The sequence below is a fragment of the Sylvia atricapilla genome, chromosome 13, assembly GCF_009819655.1.
Source record: "Sylvia atricapilla isolate bSylAtr1 chromosome 13, bSylAtr1.pri, whole genome shotgun sequence".
Lineage (NCBI taxonomy): Eukaryota > Metazoa > Chordata > Aves > Passeriformes > Sylviidae > Sylvia > Sylvia atricapilla.
Window position 1 is genome coordinate 13,257,594 of NC_089152.1, and position 14,699 is coordinate 13,272,292.

The window sequence follows — 14,699 nt, forward strand, 5'->3', positions numbered from 1 at the left end:
ACTTCAAAGGTCAAGCAGAAAGGATGTTCACATGAGAACTTCTAGCTGCACTTTCAGATAAAAGGCAAGGACACACAAGTGGCATTATTGCCAGCACCGAGTGGGAGCTCCCTGCAGGCTCCTCTGTTATGGCTACCTGGCCAAGGCTTCCCTGCAGGCAGAGGACAAACACAGCACAGGGACAGCATAGCCCAGGCCTGGGCACATTCAGGTTAATTAACTATTCTGCAGATCCCCAACTTTGAAAATTCTGAAGGATACAGTCAGGTGTCTGATCCTTCTTTGATTTTGGAATAATTTCCCAGTGTTGTTCCAACTTGTAAGCCTCACTATATATTTTTCTTCAATTTTGTCTCCTTATCCAAGCTTAACTTGTACCATTTTTAAGAGAGGGAGGAGAGCAGCAAGATGCAAGCATTGGTTAACTCTGACTGGCTTCAGATGGAGCTTGTGTCTCTTGAGTCTTCAACAGTTTCTAAAGAGCCCATTTATTCTGTGACCACATAGTAATGCAGGTCTGCTCCAGAGAAGAGGGATCAGTTGCCAGAGACACTGTATGGACTACATGAACCACCACCTCATTTGACAAAGCAATCCTTAACCCCAGAGGTGTAATTCTGTTTACTGGAGTACCAGCTGCATTCACACATACAGATTTGTATTTCTGGAGATGCAAATGTAAAAAATTTCAAAGCAATTGCTTAGGACTTACTCTGGATGTTCTTAATAAGCATGTAAGCATTTAATAATTTGAAACCTACAAAACTCATGACTTCAGTTCTAAGATTTCTACCTTCTTAAATCTTTCCTGTTAGGACATTACCATTCACAGATTTGTTTGTTCTTTTGATCCTTTTTATTAACAATTAAGACAAATTCTTTCAAATTTATGGCTGAGAGGTTCCAATTAAAACCTGTTACTACTTCAGATGAACTATCAATTTCTAAAGTATCCTTCTATTATCTCCTACATTATATCCCATCTCATACCTTGGGAGTTTTTAATTTGCATTTTTTAATGACTGTGGAACAAAATATGTCTGTCAACTGTTCATTGAGAATTCTTTGTAAAGTATGTTTAGAATGCAGTGAGATATATTATTTCCTCCCATGACATGTTAAAATTAATCTCTTTCTGATCCTTTTTCATTTATGTTGTCTTATGTCTCCTCGATAATTCTTTTTCTTTGATGATGAGCCTAAGTGATTCTGTGCCACCGTCAGATCTTGTAACCCACCAGCCCATCTCAGCACCCATACAGTCTGGGATGGAGTCTGTCAACCAGTGCTATCTCTTTGGCATGAAAACCTCAATATTTATCCTCTCTCATCTTTTTGTAGCCAGTTCCTGCTCTGTGGCAATGCCTTTCCATCCTGCTCACACAGACTGTGCTGGGTACACTGCTGGGTTTACATGCAATTTTACAATCCAAATACAGGAGTCCATAGATCAGAGCATGTATTTTCCCCTTTATGTCAGCAAGTCAAGTCACACTAACACCATCTTGTAAGAGTGCGTTACAAATATGGAAAAGCAAAACCAGGCAAGCACCAACACAGTGGATGGCAACACCAGCAATGGGATGTTTGATGTCACAACAGCAAGAGCCACCACCCAGGCATGAAACCAACACTTGGACTAAGACTGACCAAGGCACCCCAGTGAGGAAGATTCACCTTCACACTCAGCTTCACTGGGCTCAGCAGTTGCAGCAAGGTTCAACTGGGGAGCTGTCATCTGTCATTGCACGAAGTTGTGTACTTAGGCCAGCCCTAAAGCACATTTTCCACATAAAGAAATAAAGTCCAGAAATAATTTTAATATAAAATGTTTTTATTGTTTTTGAAAACATTTAAAAAACAATTTTTGAGCACTTTCAATAAAAAAAATAACTGAAATGCTACTGCAATATTCAACTACTGTAGTTTCAGCAGTACAACAGACAACAAAACACTGAGGAAGAGGGGAGGAAACTGGATTTCCTGCACTAAATGAAAATGTGGAACAGGGATTTTTCTTTCCTTACGGTGCAGTAAATAAAGCACAGTATAGTACAAGACTATTATATGATCCTCAGATGCACTGCACAAGAAACGCTTTCCTTCTTTTCAGTTCAGAAGTCAGTGCTTATTGCAATTATTTGCAAATTATTTACTTCATGAATTCTTATCATGATAAAATGATGCAAAAATGTTTTTCAACACCAGAACAATAAAAAATAATCCAAGAAAGGAACATATTCAACAATAACTAAGCTGAATTAGTTAACATAAAAAAGTAAATAACTTGTGAATAACTATGCTCACCTGGTTAACACTGAACCAGCTTCAATACAGCAAAAGAATAAAAAAAATAAAAGTGGTTACAGGAATATATCTAGTACTGTACAAGATTAAGTCATTAACACTCATGCACGTTTTGTGATCATGTATTAACATGGTGAAGCCAACTAAACTTAATTTTTCCTGCTGCAATATTCTCATGTAAGAGAATCAAAAATAGAAATATCTCATTGAGATCAATGCACATTGCTACATAAGACAATTTCACCTGTCACTTTTAATGACATTTTGCCTTTTAATAATGAAACACATTAAAAAGGTTTTTTTTTCATTTTGCCTTTTTTTTTTTTTAAATCTGTGGGCCGTATTTGTTGCATTTATCCTAAGGAATGTGCCTGCCACAGGTTCAACAGAATTTTAGTGCAATATATGAACCCAGAAAGTTTGCTGGACTAACCAAGCAATCAAATTTAAAGTGTTTGCTGCAATACTGTACACAGGGTACAAATTCACTAGTTTGTATACTTTAGCAAAAACTGCTATCAAAATAATTTATTTCTTATGTTAGTAGGAAGCCAATAATGTAAACAAGGGGTCAGAACTGTCTCAAATTCATAGTTTTGGAGTATCTGACAAAGACAGGCTTCCATTTGTTAGGATCACAGAATTTTCCTTTGGGTATTGCATACTTTGGTGTGCAGTAGTGCTCTGTCTCAATGTATCATAAAGAACTAACTAGCACTAAGTACAGGGACCTAACATTAATTATAACACCAACACACAAACATCTCTAAAATGATACATACCAATGTACAAAGCTGTGCCTGTGCCTTGGATTTTACTTGAAACAATTCTTATCGAATTTAATACTTTTAAAATTAAACATATTTGCTTTAAACCCACTGATTATAGAATATTTCTGCTAATTAAGTCACATGTTAGGCCCAATGTAATGCTTGCATTTAAAGATAATTTTAAATGCACTTTTAAAAACCTTTGGTGATGGCTGCATAATTTAGAATGCATCAACTTGAACTCTACTCTTGCTTTTGTGAGAAATCTTCTTTAAAAAGCTAGCAGTTAGGCTAAAGCTTCCTTCCCCCGAGCGCCCCGCAGCGTCAGTGTCCGCGGCCCGGGGTGAGGCCAGCCCGCCGTGGAGCACGGGCTGCTGCAGCACCCGGGCAGCTCCTCCCGCAGCTGGCACTGAGTCACAGTCACACTACGGCTGAGCTGGAAGGGACCCTCCCCCTTCATCGAAGCAGGTTTCACCCATTCACAGTAGTGCTGGCACTTCACACAGGGTCAGGAAACAGAAACAAAAAGGTGCTGAGTGTCTCTCACACCCATTCTCCCTACAGAGTGAGAAGATGTTCAGCACATCCCTGTCAAAAGGCCATGGGCAAGCAGTACAGGATTCAAGCCCTGCCTTCAATAACCTTAGTCTACAAGAAAAACGGCTCACGTCTTACTGACAGACACCTGGCAGGACAACAGAAGGCTACTATGCAGCTTTTAGTCTCCTCCTCACTGCCTTGGAAGAGTCACTTGGTCTTAAAGCAAACCACATTATCGCAACATCCTTGTGCTTCCAGGAGGGATCAGAACTCTCCAGGTTTGTTCCTGATGAAGTGGCAAAACCTCTGATGCAAGCACAGTGAAATCAGGCCCCCATAAGGTGCTATAGCTTGGCACAACTGTTTGTCCCTGCAGAAGAAGCCATAAACTGGTGATGAACTGAGGCAAGGGCAAGAGAAGCCATGATATACCAGTGCCTCCAGTGCCAATGCAGCAGCACAAGTTGAATCAGCACTGCCAAAAAAAATTGACCAGTACTGGGATCTCGAGTTATTTTCAAAAACTGAAGAAATAGAAGACACTTAAAGAAAAACACTAATTACATGAAAAATCTGAGCATCTTCCCCTTAGAGAAATCTAGGAGGGCTTTACTGAACCTTCCTCTTCATAAACACATGAGCACTCATAAAAGAAATGCAAAAGAAGAAAATTTTTTCCTGCTCTATTTTCTGCTTTGTGTCAGGTCATAGGAAAAGTAATCCATTTTATACTAGGCTTAAGGGATAGTATTATAGCACACTCAGTGTACCACTTCTCTTCTAAAAACGTGCCTCTCCAAGTCCTCTTTCTAGCATCAAGGCCATAGCTGGGTAAATACCTCTCTCTTTTAACCATTAGAGATGCATGTATGCCACGCTGATAAAATAAAAGGTCTTTTTGGTTTGAGTGAACCAGTGAGACAGAAGTCTAATTCTCATTTTCCAGAGGAGCAGCATTTTTTTTCCTTTTAAAAAAATTAAGATTCATCAACCCTGTCAAATCACTTTTGAAAATGGAATTCAGGCTTCTAAAACAGTAAGTACTTTTAAAAGAAATTTTACCAAAAGAATGATCACGTGTCTTACTGTGTATCTGTAAAGTGCCTAGCAGTATTATGGCTCTATATGAAATATTTTTAGATTAACTACGTTTTCTAATATTTTAATAATCTTTTGTTTGAAAGAGAGTTAGCAAGAAAGACAGAAAGGCTCAACCTACTGAAATAGAGAGAAAATAACATCCTCCTACGCCCTCCACTAGGTTAGGAAAGAGCAAACTTTAAAAAAAAAAAGAACCTTTAGAAACAGTATTTTAATGAGCTCCAGCAGCTCTCTATTAAAAAAAAAAAAAAAAAAAGGAAAAAAAGAGGAAAAATATCATGTTCCTTCTCTAGCATCGATAAACAGTACCTATCACTTTAAAATAGGGGGTTATGCCTAAACTAAATCTCAGTGCTCAAAATCTTTTTGCATTAATTTTACCTAATATAAAAACATTGACATGAGAACTAAAATATCAAGTATGTCATGAATATTAATGGATAAAATAACTACATAGATTTATTTCTCTTAAATAAAAAAAATTTAGTGCATCTTTTTCCTTGATCATTCCTGTTAGCTTTTCCCATCTCTGTGTTTCACTGGAGATGCCAATGGCACCAGTCCTACAGAGATTTCCTGAAGTTCACCATTGAGCACTGCTCCAGACAGCTAAACAATGATCAGGCATCTGCATGTCACCTGGTCCACTTGTACCCACTCCCCACCATCTTACCTACCTGCAGGCACCCTGCATTTCAAACCTGGATGACAAAGGTCAGTAAAGACCACCTACTAAGGAGTAACAACCAATACAAAGTATGAAAGCCTACTAACGAGCTTGAATTAAACCCCTCCCAAAGCATCAACCATAGCTGCTATCACTAGCTGCCATTAACCACTTCTTTATTTGCTAAAACAAGAAATGTTGAATGGGAAACACTCCAAAATTCAAATTTTAATACTGGCTCTTTTTTTAGCCCATCACCTTCAGAAATTTGTTTAAAATTGGTAAGACTGCCTTTTTCTTACTGAAGAATGAGCAACAGGTACAGCAAACTTTTTTTTAAAAATGCCACAATACATAGCAAGTGTTTCTGCTGCGGGAGGCACTTCCATTAAGACAAATACAATACGTCTGTCTTTTAGATACAGTGTGCTACATACATATTATAAAACAAGATTAACCCAACATTTCAACAGCAGGATGATCCTTACTCTCCATCCACTCAAAACCTGATGCAGTCATTGAGTTAATGGATTCATTGCAGATTTGTTGAAACAAGGGGTCATTTTTTAATTCCTCCAGTGTAGCATCATCGTCTTGTCCCTGCTGACGACCTGGATCAAACAGTAGATTTGTGTCTAAAGTGTTCAGATCGTTAATGCTGCCTGAGAGCTCGGAAGACAACCTGATGTCGCTGGGAAAGACAGATGCAACGTTATTGAGATCTGATGCCACCTGATTCACCAGCTGCTGGTTTGTTGGCAGACTGTCCTCCCCTAAAAGGTCTTTTACAGTGCTGCTAAAATCTAATTGCTGCTCTCCGATGTCTGATTGTGCTTGGTTATCTCCAGAAGAAAAACTGATCTGATCGGTGCTGCTATTTTTTGTGAGGTAATTTGGTGTTTGGAATTCATAAACTGAAGTGCTGGAATTGATCATACTTTGTGGGTTGGCACTAGGAAAAGCAGTGGATGTCTCCAAAATCTGAGTTAGATTCATCCTGGCTGTGTAATTTGAGGGCATGTTGTTCATTCCCAAACCTCTCACTGCATCATCACTATCAGAATCAAGTTTGTTTAACAACACATTGGTTATTTTTTTAGTGTTTGTCTGTTTCTGAAGAGACGGGAAGGCCGTCTGCATCATCACAGTCAACGGGACTGACTGGCTCCTCTGTGCTATGTTATTGGCACTGGTGTCTGCATGGATATTAGCAAATACATTGTGAACTTCGGGAGTCACTGGACTTCCAAAAGGTGTCAGATTAGAGCGTGGTATATTTGACACGGGGTAAACAGTGCTTCCACTGAGATTACGCTGGCGATGGACAGCAGGGCTCACACTCCGGCATCTCAGACTGTTGTTGAGAGATGAACCAGTTCCTTTGTTGTCCAAAGGAGCAGGAACAGCAAAGCCCTCCTGCTTGGTAGTGCTACTGGCAGGGGCTGCCTGGTGCTGCACAGGTGAAACAGGAGTCACGCGGCCAAAGTGAGTGTCGTGGTGGCGCGGCTGAGACTGGTACGACTGGCCGGGAACTGCAAAAGCGTGAGGTTTCCTGAAGCGATCTTCCACCAGCTCCTGGTAGCTTGTAAGGATGCCATGGTTTGCAACTGAAGAATTACTAACCCCACTGTAGCCGTTATTCATCCACTCGAGCTTGGTTTTGTCAGGATGGGTAGCCATAGGCCGCTGCATTGGCTTCACAGGGCTACTTGATATGATGCTGGCATCGTGGTAAGCCATACTAGAGCTGATGGGAGTAAATGCAAACGGGTTTCGGCATTCCACAGGACTTGGAGGGACACTGCTGCTGCAGTTGGAATGGGGTGTTCCAATAGGTGTGTGCCGGCTGCTTCCTAGGGCACTGTCTACGGGAGTTGTCTGAGCCAGCCTTGAACAAGGGCTCTCTCGAGACATGTTCTGAGATCCAGCAATCATTTCAGAGGTGGGTGTTGGAGTTGGGGTGGGAGTGGGAGTCGGGGTGGGGGTGGGAGTGGGAGTGTGAATTGGAGTGCTGTTGTTATGGATCGAATGGTAAAAGTGCGTGCTGCTTGGATGAGATGACACGGGAGCTCCTTGAGCTGCAACCTGACTCTGAAGTGCCATTCCTAAACTAGAATAAGGATGGGAATTATTCATGGACATTTGCTCCTCCATGAGCACCAGCTCCTCCACAATGCTGTCCTGGGTAAGGTCATCATCAAATGAAAAGAAGTTTTCATTTGACTGAGGGACTGTATGCTCAAACTCTTTCAGCTCAGACTGCAGAGGTAACTGATTTGAAGACTGTGCTTGTATTTGATCCAAGGAGTCCTGGATCTGGCTCTGTAACTGCTGGCTGTACACATCCTGCTGTATACCTTCACAGTGCACCGGCTCCCACGCAGATTCCTGTAAGTCATTAGAGCCAGAGTGCCCAGCAATAGTCATAACACTGATATCTTGCTGCTGATCACAATTCACAGATGCAAAGTCAGAGCTTTTGGTGATATGGTGCCAAGTATTTGGGTTAAAGCTGCCATCAGATTTTGAATCATTTTCTATGATAAACAAGTTTCCTTCCAATTTTACTTTTATATCTGGAGATGATGCTGATGTAAGCTGCTGTTCTAAAGCAGGATCACAGGTATTTAAATTGGTGCTCAAAGAAAGGTCTGTTGCTAGGTTTGCAGCAGCTGTAGAAGGTACAGGTACTGTCACGGGTACCTTGCTGGGAACTTGAGCAAGTGTTGCTGTATTGTCACTGCTAGCTAATGATCCAACCTTCAGAGCCTTCTTAACATTGTTAGCTTTTTGACCCTCCACAGCATTACCAGTTGCAAACTGCTCCACTAGTGGTTTCTTTACAGGTGGTAACTGGGAATCCTGAAGTGTGGAAGGCTGTCGCTTTCTTGGACTTTTAGTGCATGTTTTGTCTTTAATCACAGACTCACCAGTAGGAGGTGAATTGATGCTGGTGCTGGACAAGTTTTGACTGGCAACTGTGAGCTTAAGAGTGCTTTCATTATTGCCTGCTGAAGAAACTGGTGTGATTTCATCAGACTGTGTCTTATATTTGGTCCCTGCTTCTTCAGCTTCCTGATCACAGCCCTTACCTGGTTTTAGCTCCATGACATCATCTGTTGAAACCTTCAAGGCTGCAACCTCGAAATTAATTAGCTGTGCAGGAGGCAGGTCAGGGGTTGCCTTTATGCATTTAGACATGTCAGAGCTCTCTTGGACCTGTGCAGAGTTCTCATCCAGCAATGCTTCTGGCTCCGTTTTGATCTTCACTGCAGGCGTAGCTGCAGCAGTGCTAGGCTTGGATCCTGGAGACTGAAGTGAAACACCAGATCCATTTTTGATCTGTGGACCAGTCCTCCCTTCTTCCACTGCTCCTGCACTAGTGCTAACTGAAGGCGTCTGTTTGACGGGCACACCACTGCTGCTCGGGGCAAGAGATATTGCTGTCATTTTTACCACATTTAAGGAATTCACATGTGGAGCTGGCACAACAGTCTTGATTGGGCTACTGGTAAATAGCACCGTCGTGGGAGAGCGGATGGTGAGAGCACTGGTGTTTGCTGGCTTGGGTAGGATCTGCGGGTAGCGATGCCGGGCAGAGCGGTCACCAACGGGGCTGGCGGGAACGTTCTGGGGAGTCTTTGGTGGCTGCTTGACTGATTGCATGTGCTGAGTGACCACCTGAACATTGAGCGGCAGGACCTTGCTATCAGACGATCCCATAGGACTTGGAGATGTCACCAACTGCCTGGTCCTTGGCACCTGTAAAGAGAGAAAAAGAAAAGGTGTGGCAACAAACCAAGAAGTCCCCAAAGCCCACAGTATGACCTCAGCCCAGGGCATTTCCAAAGTGAAAGACAACATAGCTCAATACACCAAACCTAGTGAATGTCAGCCTGAAATAAAATATGTTCTTCTACATGTCCAAGACAATTTCTATTTCTCTGCCTAATGATTGGTAGACAGATATATGCCTTCTATTTCAAAGGCATGAGGCACTGGTGTACACACCAGTCTGCTCTGCTGCTAATGAAAGGATCATTCTCATACAATCCTTCACCACCTGGGACAAAAAGACAGACGTACAAAGGCTAAAGAGAATATGATGTGTTCAAAATACTGCTCATTGTTAAGGTTTCAAAAGTGAGTTAAATACAAACTCACCATCAGGGAGAAAAATTGGCTTACCGATCAAAATGAACAGCACAGTGAACATCTTAAAACCAAATAACCTTCCTAGCCCAATTTTATACGGCTGAAAGACAAAAATGTTCTGTACTACAGACATTCATTCAAAATAAAATTCTACCTGTCACTAAATGCACTGGGCCAATGAAAGGCAATTTAGATTCCATATTAGGGCCTCAGTGACCCACACAACTGGTGTCAGCTCTCTTATCTGGTTAAACTTCATGTCAAGGCTCACTTCAATGACTTCAAAGATGAACTTGGCATACATTACATGATCAGAATTCTGCTGCCTCTGTATTAACCCTGTAACTAATGTGGTACAACACAGCCCAGACAGAAAAGCATCAAGGCACCCAAGTCCTTGAATGGAAACCATTCTAATCCACTGACAGCACTGCTTAGTTACTGGCAATGTACAACCTTTTCATAGGGTGGATTCTCTAGACAATTGCTGCAGAGCATTACCGGTATGGGGCTGGGGACAGCAGCCACAACAATGCCAATAGGTGGAGGGGACAGAATGGCAGGACTTCCATTGGATATACTGGTCACACCGTTGGTTGCAGCGCCTTCTGTTTTCTTTACTGGAGACTCTCCTGGCAAAGGAGACTGCAGTTTCTGCTCTTGCTGCTTCTTCTGGATCTTACGCTGCAGCTGCTGCTTAGCATCAACAGGAGATGGCAGAGTTTTCACTTGTGGTTGAAAAGAATTACTTTCAGCAGTAGGTATAAAAGCTGAGGGCTGAGGGATCCCTTTTATTCCTGAAAACAAAAGAAGGAGAACGAATTACAACCAAACATACCCTGTCTGCTGTGGTGCCACTTCTGTGTCTAATAGAGAATACACGGCAGGCATCTCCAAAACCATTCTGGGAACACCTCCTCCATGAAGTGCTCCCATGCACTTTATGCTTAAATCTATTCAGCTTCAGTTTGTTTCCACATCTGTGGCAAAATCTTTGTCTGTTAGACAACCTGGGCATTAGCTGCAAAAATACTCTGTACCGAGCCTCTCGTCAAATGGCAACTTGAGTGTCAACACAATCCCAGCCCGGTGCACTTCACTGAACCGGCAGCAGAGGGCGGCGGGCACGTTTCACATGAGCCCTTAAAATCCAGCACTTGCCGTGCTTTTGTTTGGTTACCTGTTCTAAGGCCACTTTAAATGAAAAATATTTCCAGAAAGCTGTGGGACTGTGTCACAGAGGAGCAGCTCTGAGCAGATGACATTATCTAACGGCCAAGGCATTAAATATAGTGCATCTGATTAATACCAGAATGGATCAAAACCTCTGTGTGATCAGGGATAATGGGGGCAAAATGGCAAAAAGAGAATTGTTCAAGAAGAATAAGAAAAAAAGAAGAAAAAGTTGAAAAAACAATGGAAATTAGCATGGTAAAACACTTCTTTTTCTGGAGAAATTACTTTGCTGATCACAAAAGAAGCAAGTGCTGTTTTCAGGTAGAAAACAGACTTAGTGTCCTCTGTACTAATTTCCCTTACAAAATCACAGCACATTTATGATCTTTTGTTTATTAACAGTCAAGAGGATTACCATGCTCTTTAGAGACCAAATAACCTTGCTGAACTACCCTTTTAGAAATGCTTTAAAATGCTTTCATTTACACTTTGAGGTTACAGAATTTTAAAATAACTGCTAATTATAAATTAATCAACACCATTTTACTACTTTACTAGTTTTACCAATACTAATTTTACAATACTAAACCCAAGTATTTGGTTTAGATGCCTAGCACATGCTCAGGAGCTGTGATCTGGGAGCCTACTCTCAGCAGCATTCTGCATGTACCACAAGATGTTGAATGTCACAACACATCTCCACTTTCACAATTTCTCCTTCACAGAGCACTGAAATGCCCAAATATATTGCAATTACTGGCACACAATTCTTCTATATAGGCAAGTAATACTGATAATAAAAAAAATCCCCGAATTTTTCTTTGAGGGTAGAAGTTGGTTTTTTCTCAATTAATGCACAGAGACACTGTAGTTCCCTGCAAGAGGAATGGAAATATTTTTGTCATGCTAGGAAGAACCTCTTCTAAAATGACTATCCAAGGCATAGAGGCATGCACTGGAAGTAACCGCCCTTTTCCTTGAAGAAAGCCAATCTTGTCTTGAAGGAAGTGAGGGGAGAAGCTACGTGAGTCGACGAGCTGTCCATACACTGACTGTCCCTTCCAGCAGCAAGGGAAGCAAAACCAAAGTACCCAAGCATTAGGTCACAATGGAGCATACAAGCACCAAAGCCCACCACTGCCACCTGTCAGGTCCAAGTTGGAATAAAAGAAAGAGAGCTGGAAGCAGAAAGAACATGATCCAGAAGGGGATCACCTGAACACCCCCTTCCATTTAAAACTGTCTGTCTCAAGAGGTTGGCCTTGATCTGAAGACATTTTGCTTGATAGGCCTAGTCAGAACTACTCAGAGGCAAGTCTGGGGGCATGTTGTGTACCTGCATTTCCTTTCTCAACCTTGATTTTGTAATTTACTTTATCCACAGTCACCAATACACACTTTAAATGATTAAGTGACTTGATTTTTAGTATGCAGAAGGAAACAAACAAACCACACAAAAAAAATCTGCTCTTGACAGAAAATTGTTTCCAAACTAGAGCAGGTTAGCAGATAGAAACACAGCTACACCACAAGTCTATCTACAAACCAGCACTGTAGCAACATCGAACTCCTGTTCTAGCCAAGTATGAAGGTTCATCACAAGTACTCACACGCCCTGAAGCTCTTTAGAAGACCAGAATCCTCACCAGAGCAATGGGAGGACCACCATCTACCTGAAACCAGTGCTCATTTTCAGATATTTACCCAGACTACCAACAAGAACAGTGATTTGCAGCAATGTCACTCAAATCACATAAATGAATGCTCAATGCTCAAAGTCAGCGATAAAGTTCACTCTGAAGAGAAGTGCTCTCTCTAACCAAGCTGTTACTTCTCTCAGTAGAAAGATCCCCCATTTCAACATTCAGCATTATCTCATTACCTGCTGGTGCCCCTGCCATTACTGTTAAAGCTGCCATTGACTTGGTACCAATATAGTGACTTTTGACAAGGAAACGAGCCAATTCCAAGACTGTATCAAAAGGCTGGCTCAGCACTTTCTGGGCCCATTCACAAACAAGCCGGCAGGCTGCAGAGACCACTTCCTCATCAGCAGTTTGCAGCTGTCCTGATGGCTCTGCTCCATCCAACTAAACCAAAGAAACAAAGGAGGAAAGGTTACTTTTACTAATAAGGGTCATCATTGAAAACAAAAATAGAAAGCAAATTATTATCAGAATCACACCAAAAGTTGAAGTAGTACGTTTACAGTTTTACATTAAGTTAAGAGAATGAGATCACAACATCAGTATCTTTCGAAATTAAATGTCTTAATGATAATCTACAGGTTGTTTCTAAAGGCATTATATGAAATTGACATTTCTGGAAGAAAATCACAGACAGAATCCTAATATTTGGAGCACAAACAATTGATTTCCCCTGTATCCAGAGTCTTGCCAACTCACTATTACCCAGGAACTGCTTCTTTCACTGGGGTATCTCTTCCCTAGCACTGACTTAGAAAATACAGTAAAAGCAAAACAGAATAAGAGTTTAAAACATGCACAGTGGATAGGAACACTGTGGAAATCTACTTCACCTTCTCAATTAGTTTAAGAAGACTGCAATTCATCATAAACTTTACAAAAAAACACGTTAAACGATTCAGAATGTAAGAATCATAAATAAAAACCTTAAAAGCTGCACATATCTTCACTTTGTTTTGAAATGTTCTGACAGGAAAACTGCATAATAAATGTTAACTTGCAGGAATACATATATAAGTAAGCAAACACATATCATACCCCATCTCCAGTTTTATGAAAGTCAAGGTTGGGTAGTGTTGGCATATGCACAAAAGCCTTCTTCCTCAGTCCACTGTAGCAATATGTGAACAACAATTAAGGTCTACATTGTCTGCTTGTTAGGTGGGAAATAGGAGAGAAGAGCAGTAATTCCTCTGATAACTCCCACAAGCTTCAAAAGCAAACTCAACACAGAACTAAGAATTCCTGTCATTAGCATCAACTCAGAGCCAGCCAGAATCTAAAGTCTATCAATGGCTGCATTCTTGGCCAGCCCACTGGGTTTCTCAATCTATGCAGAGATTCTGGGTATGATGAATTTCATTTGATGACTTAGAACAAGCACTAAACCATGCCAGGCAGCCTCAATTAGCTACTCAATATTCAAATCATTAACGTAAGTTTTGACTAAATTCTCTTTCTAAAATAAGATGAGAGAATAAATTAAAAAAAAAAAAAAAAAAAGTTAATCACTATTAAAAAAAATGTATTCTCAAATTTAGGTTCTACTTTGTTTCCTTCTCCTGAAGGCCTTTCTCAAACTGAAGTTTCCCAGGACAAGATAAAGTGCCTGATGAATGAGTGCATTCCTTCCTAAGATTTCACATAATTTTTGAGGCACTCTCTCCTCATCCATGATATTTTTTCTGTAAAAATATGAAGACCTAGACTTTTTCTTACACTCATCAAATGGGTACAGAAAAATATGCTCCCTTCATTACTTGTACTCACTTGTTTATAGGTCTAAAAATCAAATCAGCCTTTCTTATCCTATCCACAGCATTAGTCTGGGGGTTCACACACTGTGTCTTTTCTCCATGACACACAAATCCTTTCCAGGACCACTAACCTTTCACATTCTGTAAATACGTCTGTATTCTTTCCCAGGCCATTGAGTTTGCAATTGCTTGCATTAACCTGGATGGGGCATAAATACAGTAAAAGAAATCTAAGGAGCCTGGGAATTACAGTAGGTATGAGACAAGGTCACATTTTCATCATTCTAAGTTAGAAATATTGGAAATAGAACTTAAAGAGTTCCCCTGGGTCAAGCTACAATTACCTCCTATGATTTCTTCTTTAACACTTCTCTAGCTCTATCCAAACGTGAGTACTGAGTTTCCAGATTCACTGCCAGATAATCCAACACTGTATTTCATGGAAGAGTTTAACTGACACATAACTTCTCCATTTACTACAACATGGAAGTTTTTTTCCTCAATGGAAGACAAGCAATTC

At 40.9% G+C, this 14,699-nt stretch overlaps 1 protein-coding gene across 1 annotated transcript in view; it reads right to left on the minus strand.

Annotated features, from left to right (window-relative positions):
• Positions 1 to 1,813: 1,813 nt before the first annotated feature.
• RFX7 (regulatory factor X7) overlaps positions 1,814 to 14,699 on the minus strand; it is a 49,679-nt gene continuing 36,793 nt past the window's right edge. Inside the window, exons 6-9 of the mRNA XM_066328481.1 lie at positions 13,461 to 13,545; positions 12,599 to 12,806; positions 10,042 to 10,337; positions 1,814 to 9,147 (exon numbers count right to left, since the gene is read on the minus strand). Coding sequence (XP_066184578.1) covers positions 5,839 to 9,147; positions 10,042 to 10,337; positions 12,599 to 12,806; positions 13,461 to 13,545 — 3,898 coding nt within the window. The 3' untranslated portion in view covers positions 1,814 to 5,838. The remainder of the gene's footprint in view (positions 9,148 to 10,041; positions 10,338 to 12,598; positions 12,807 to 13,460; positions 13,546 to 14,699) is intronic.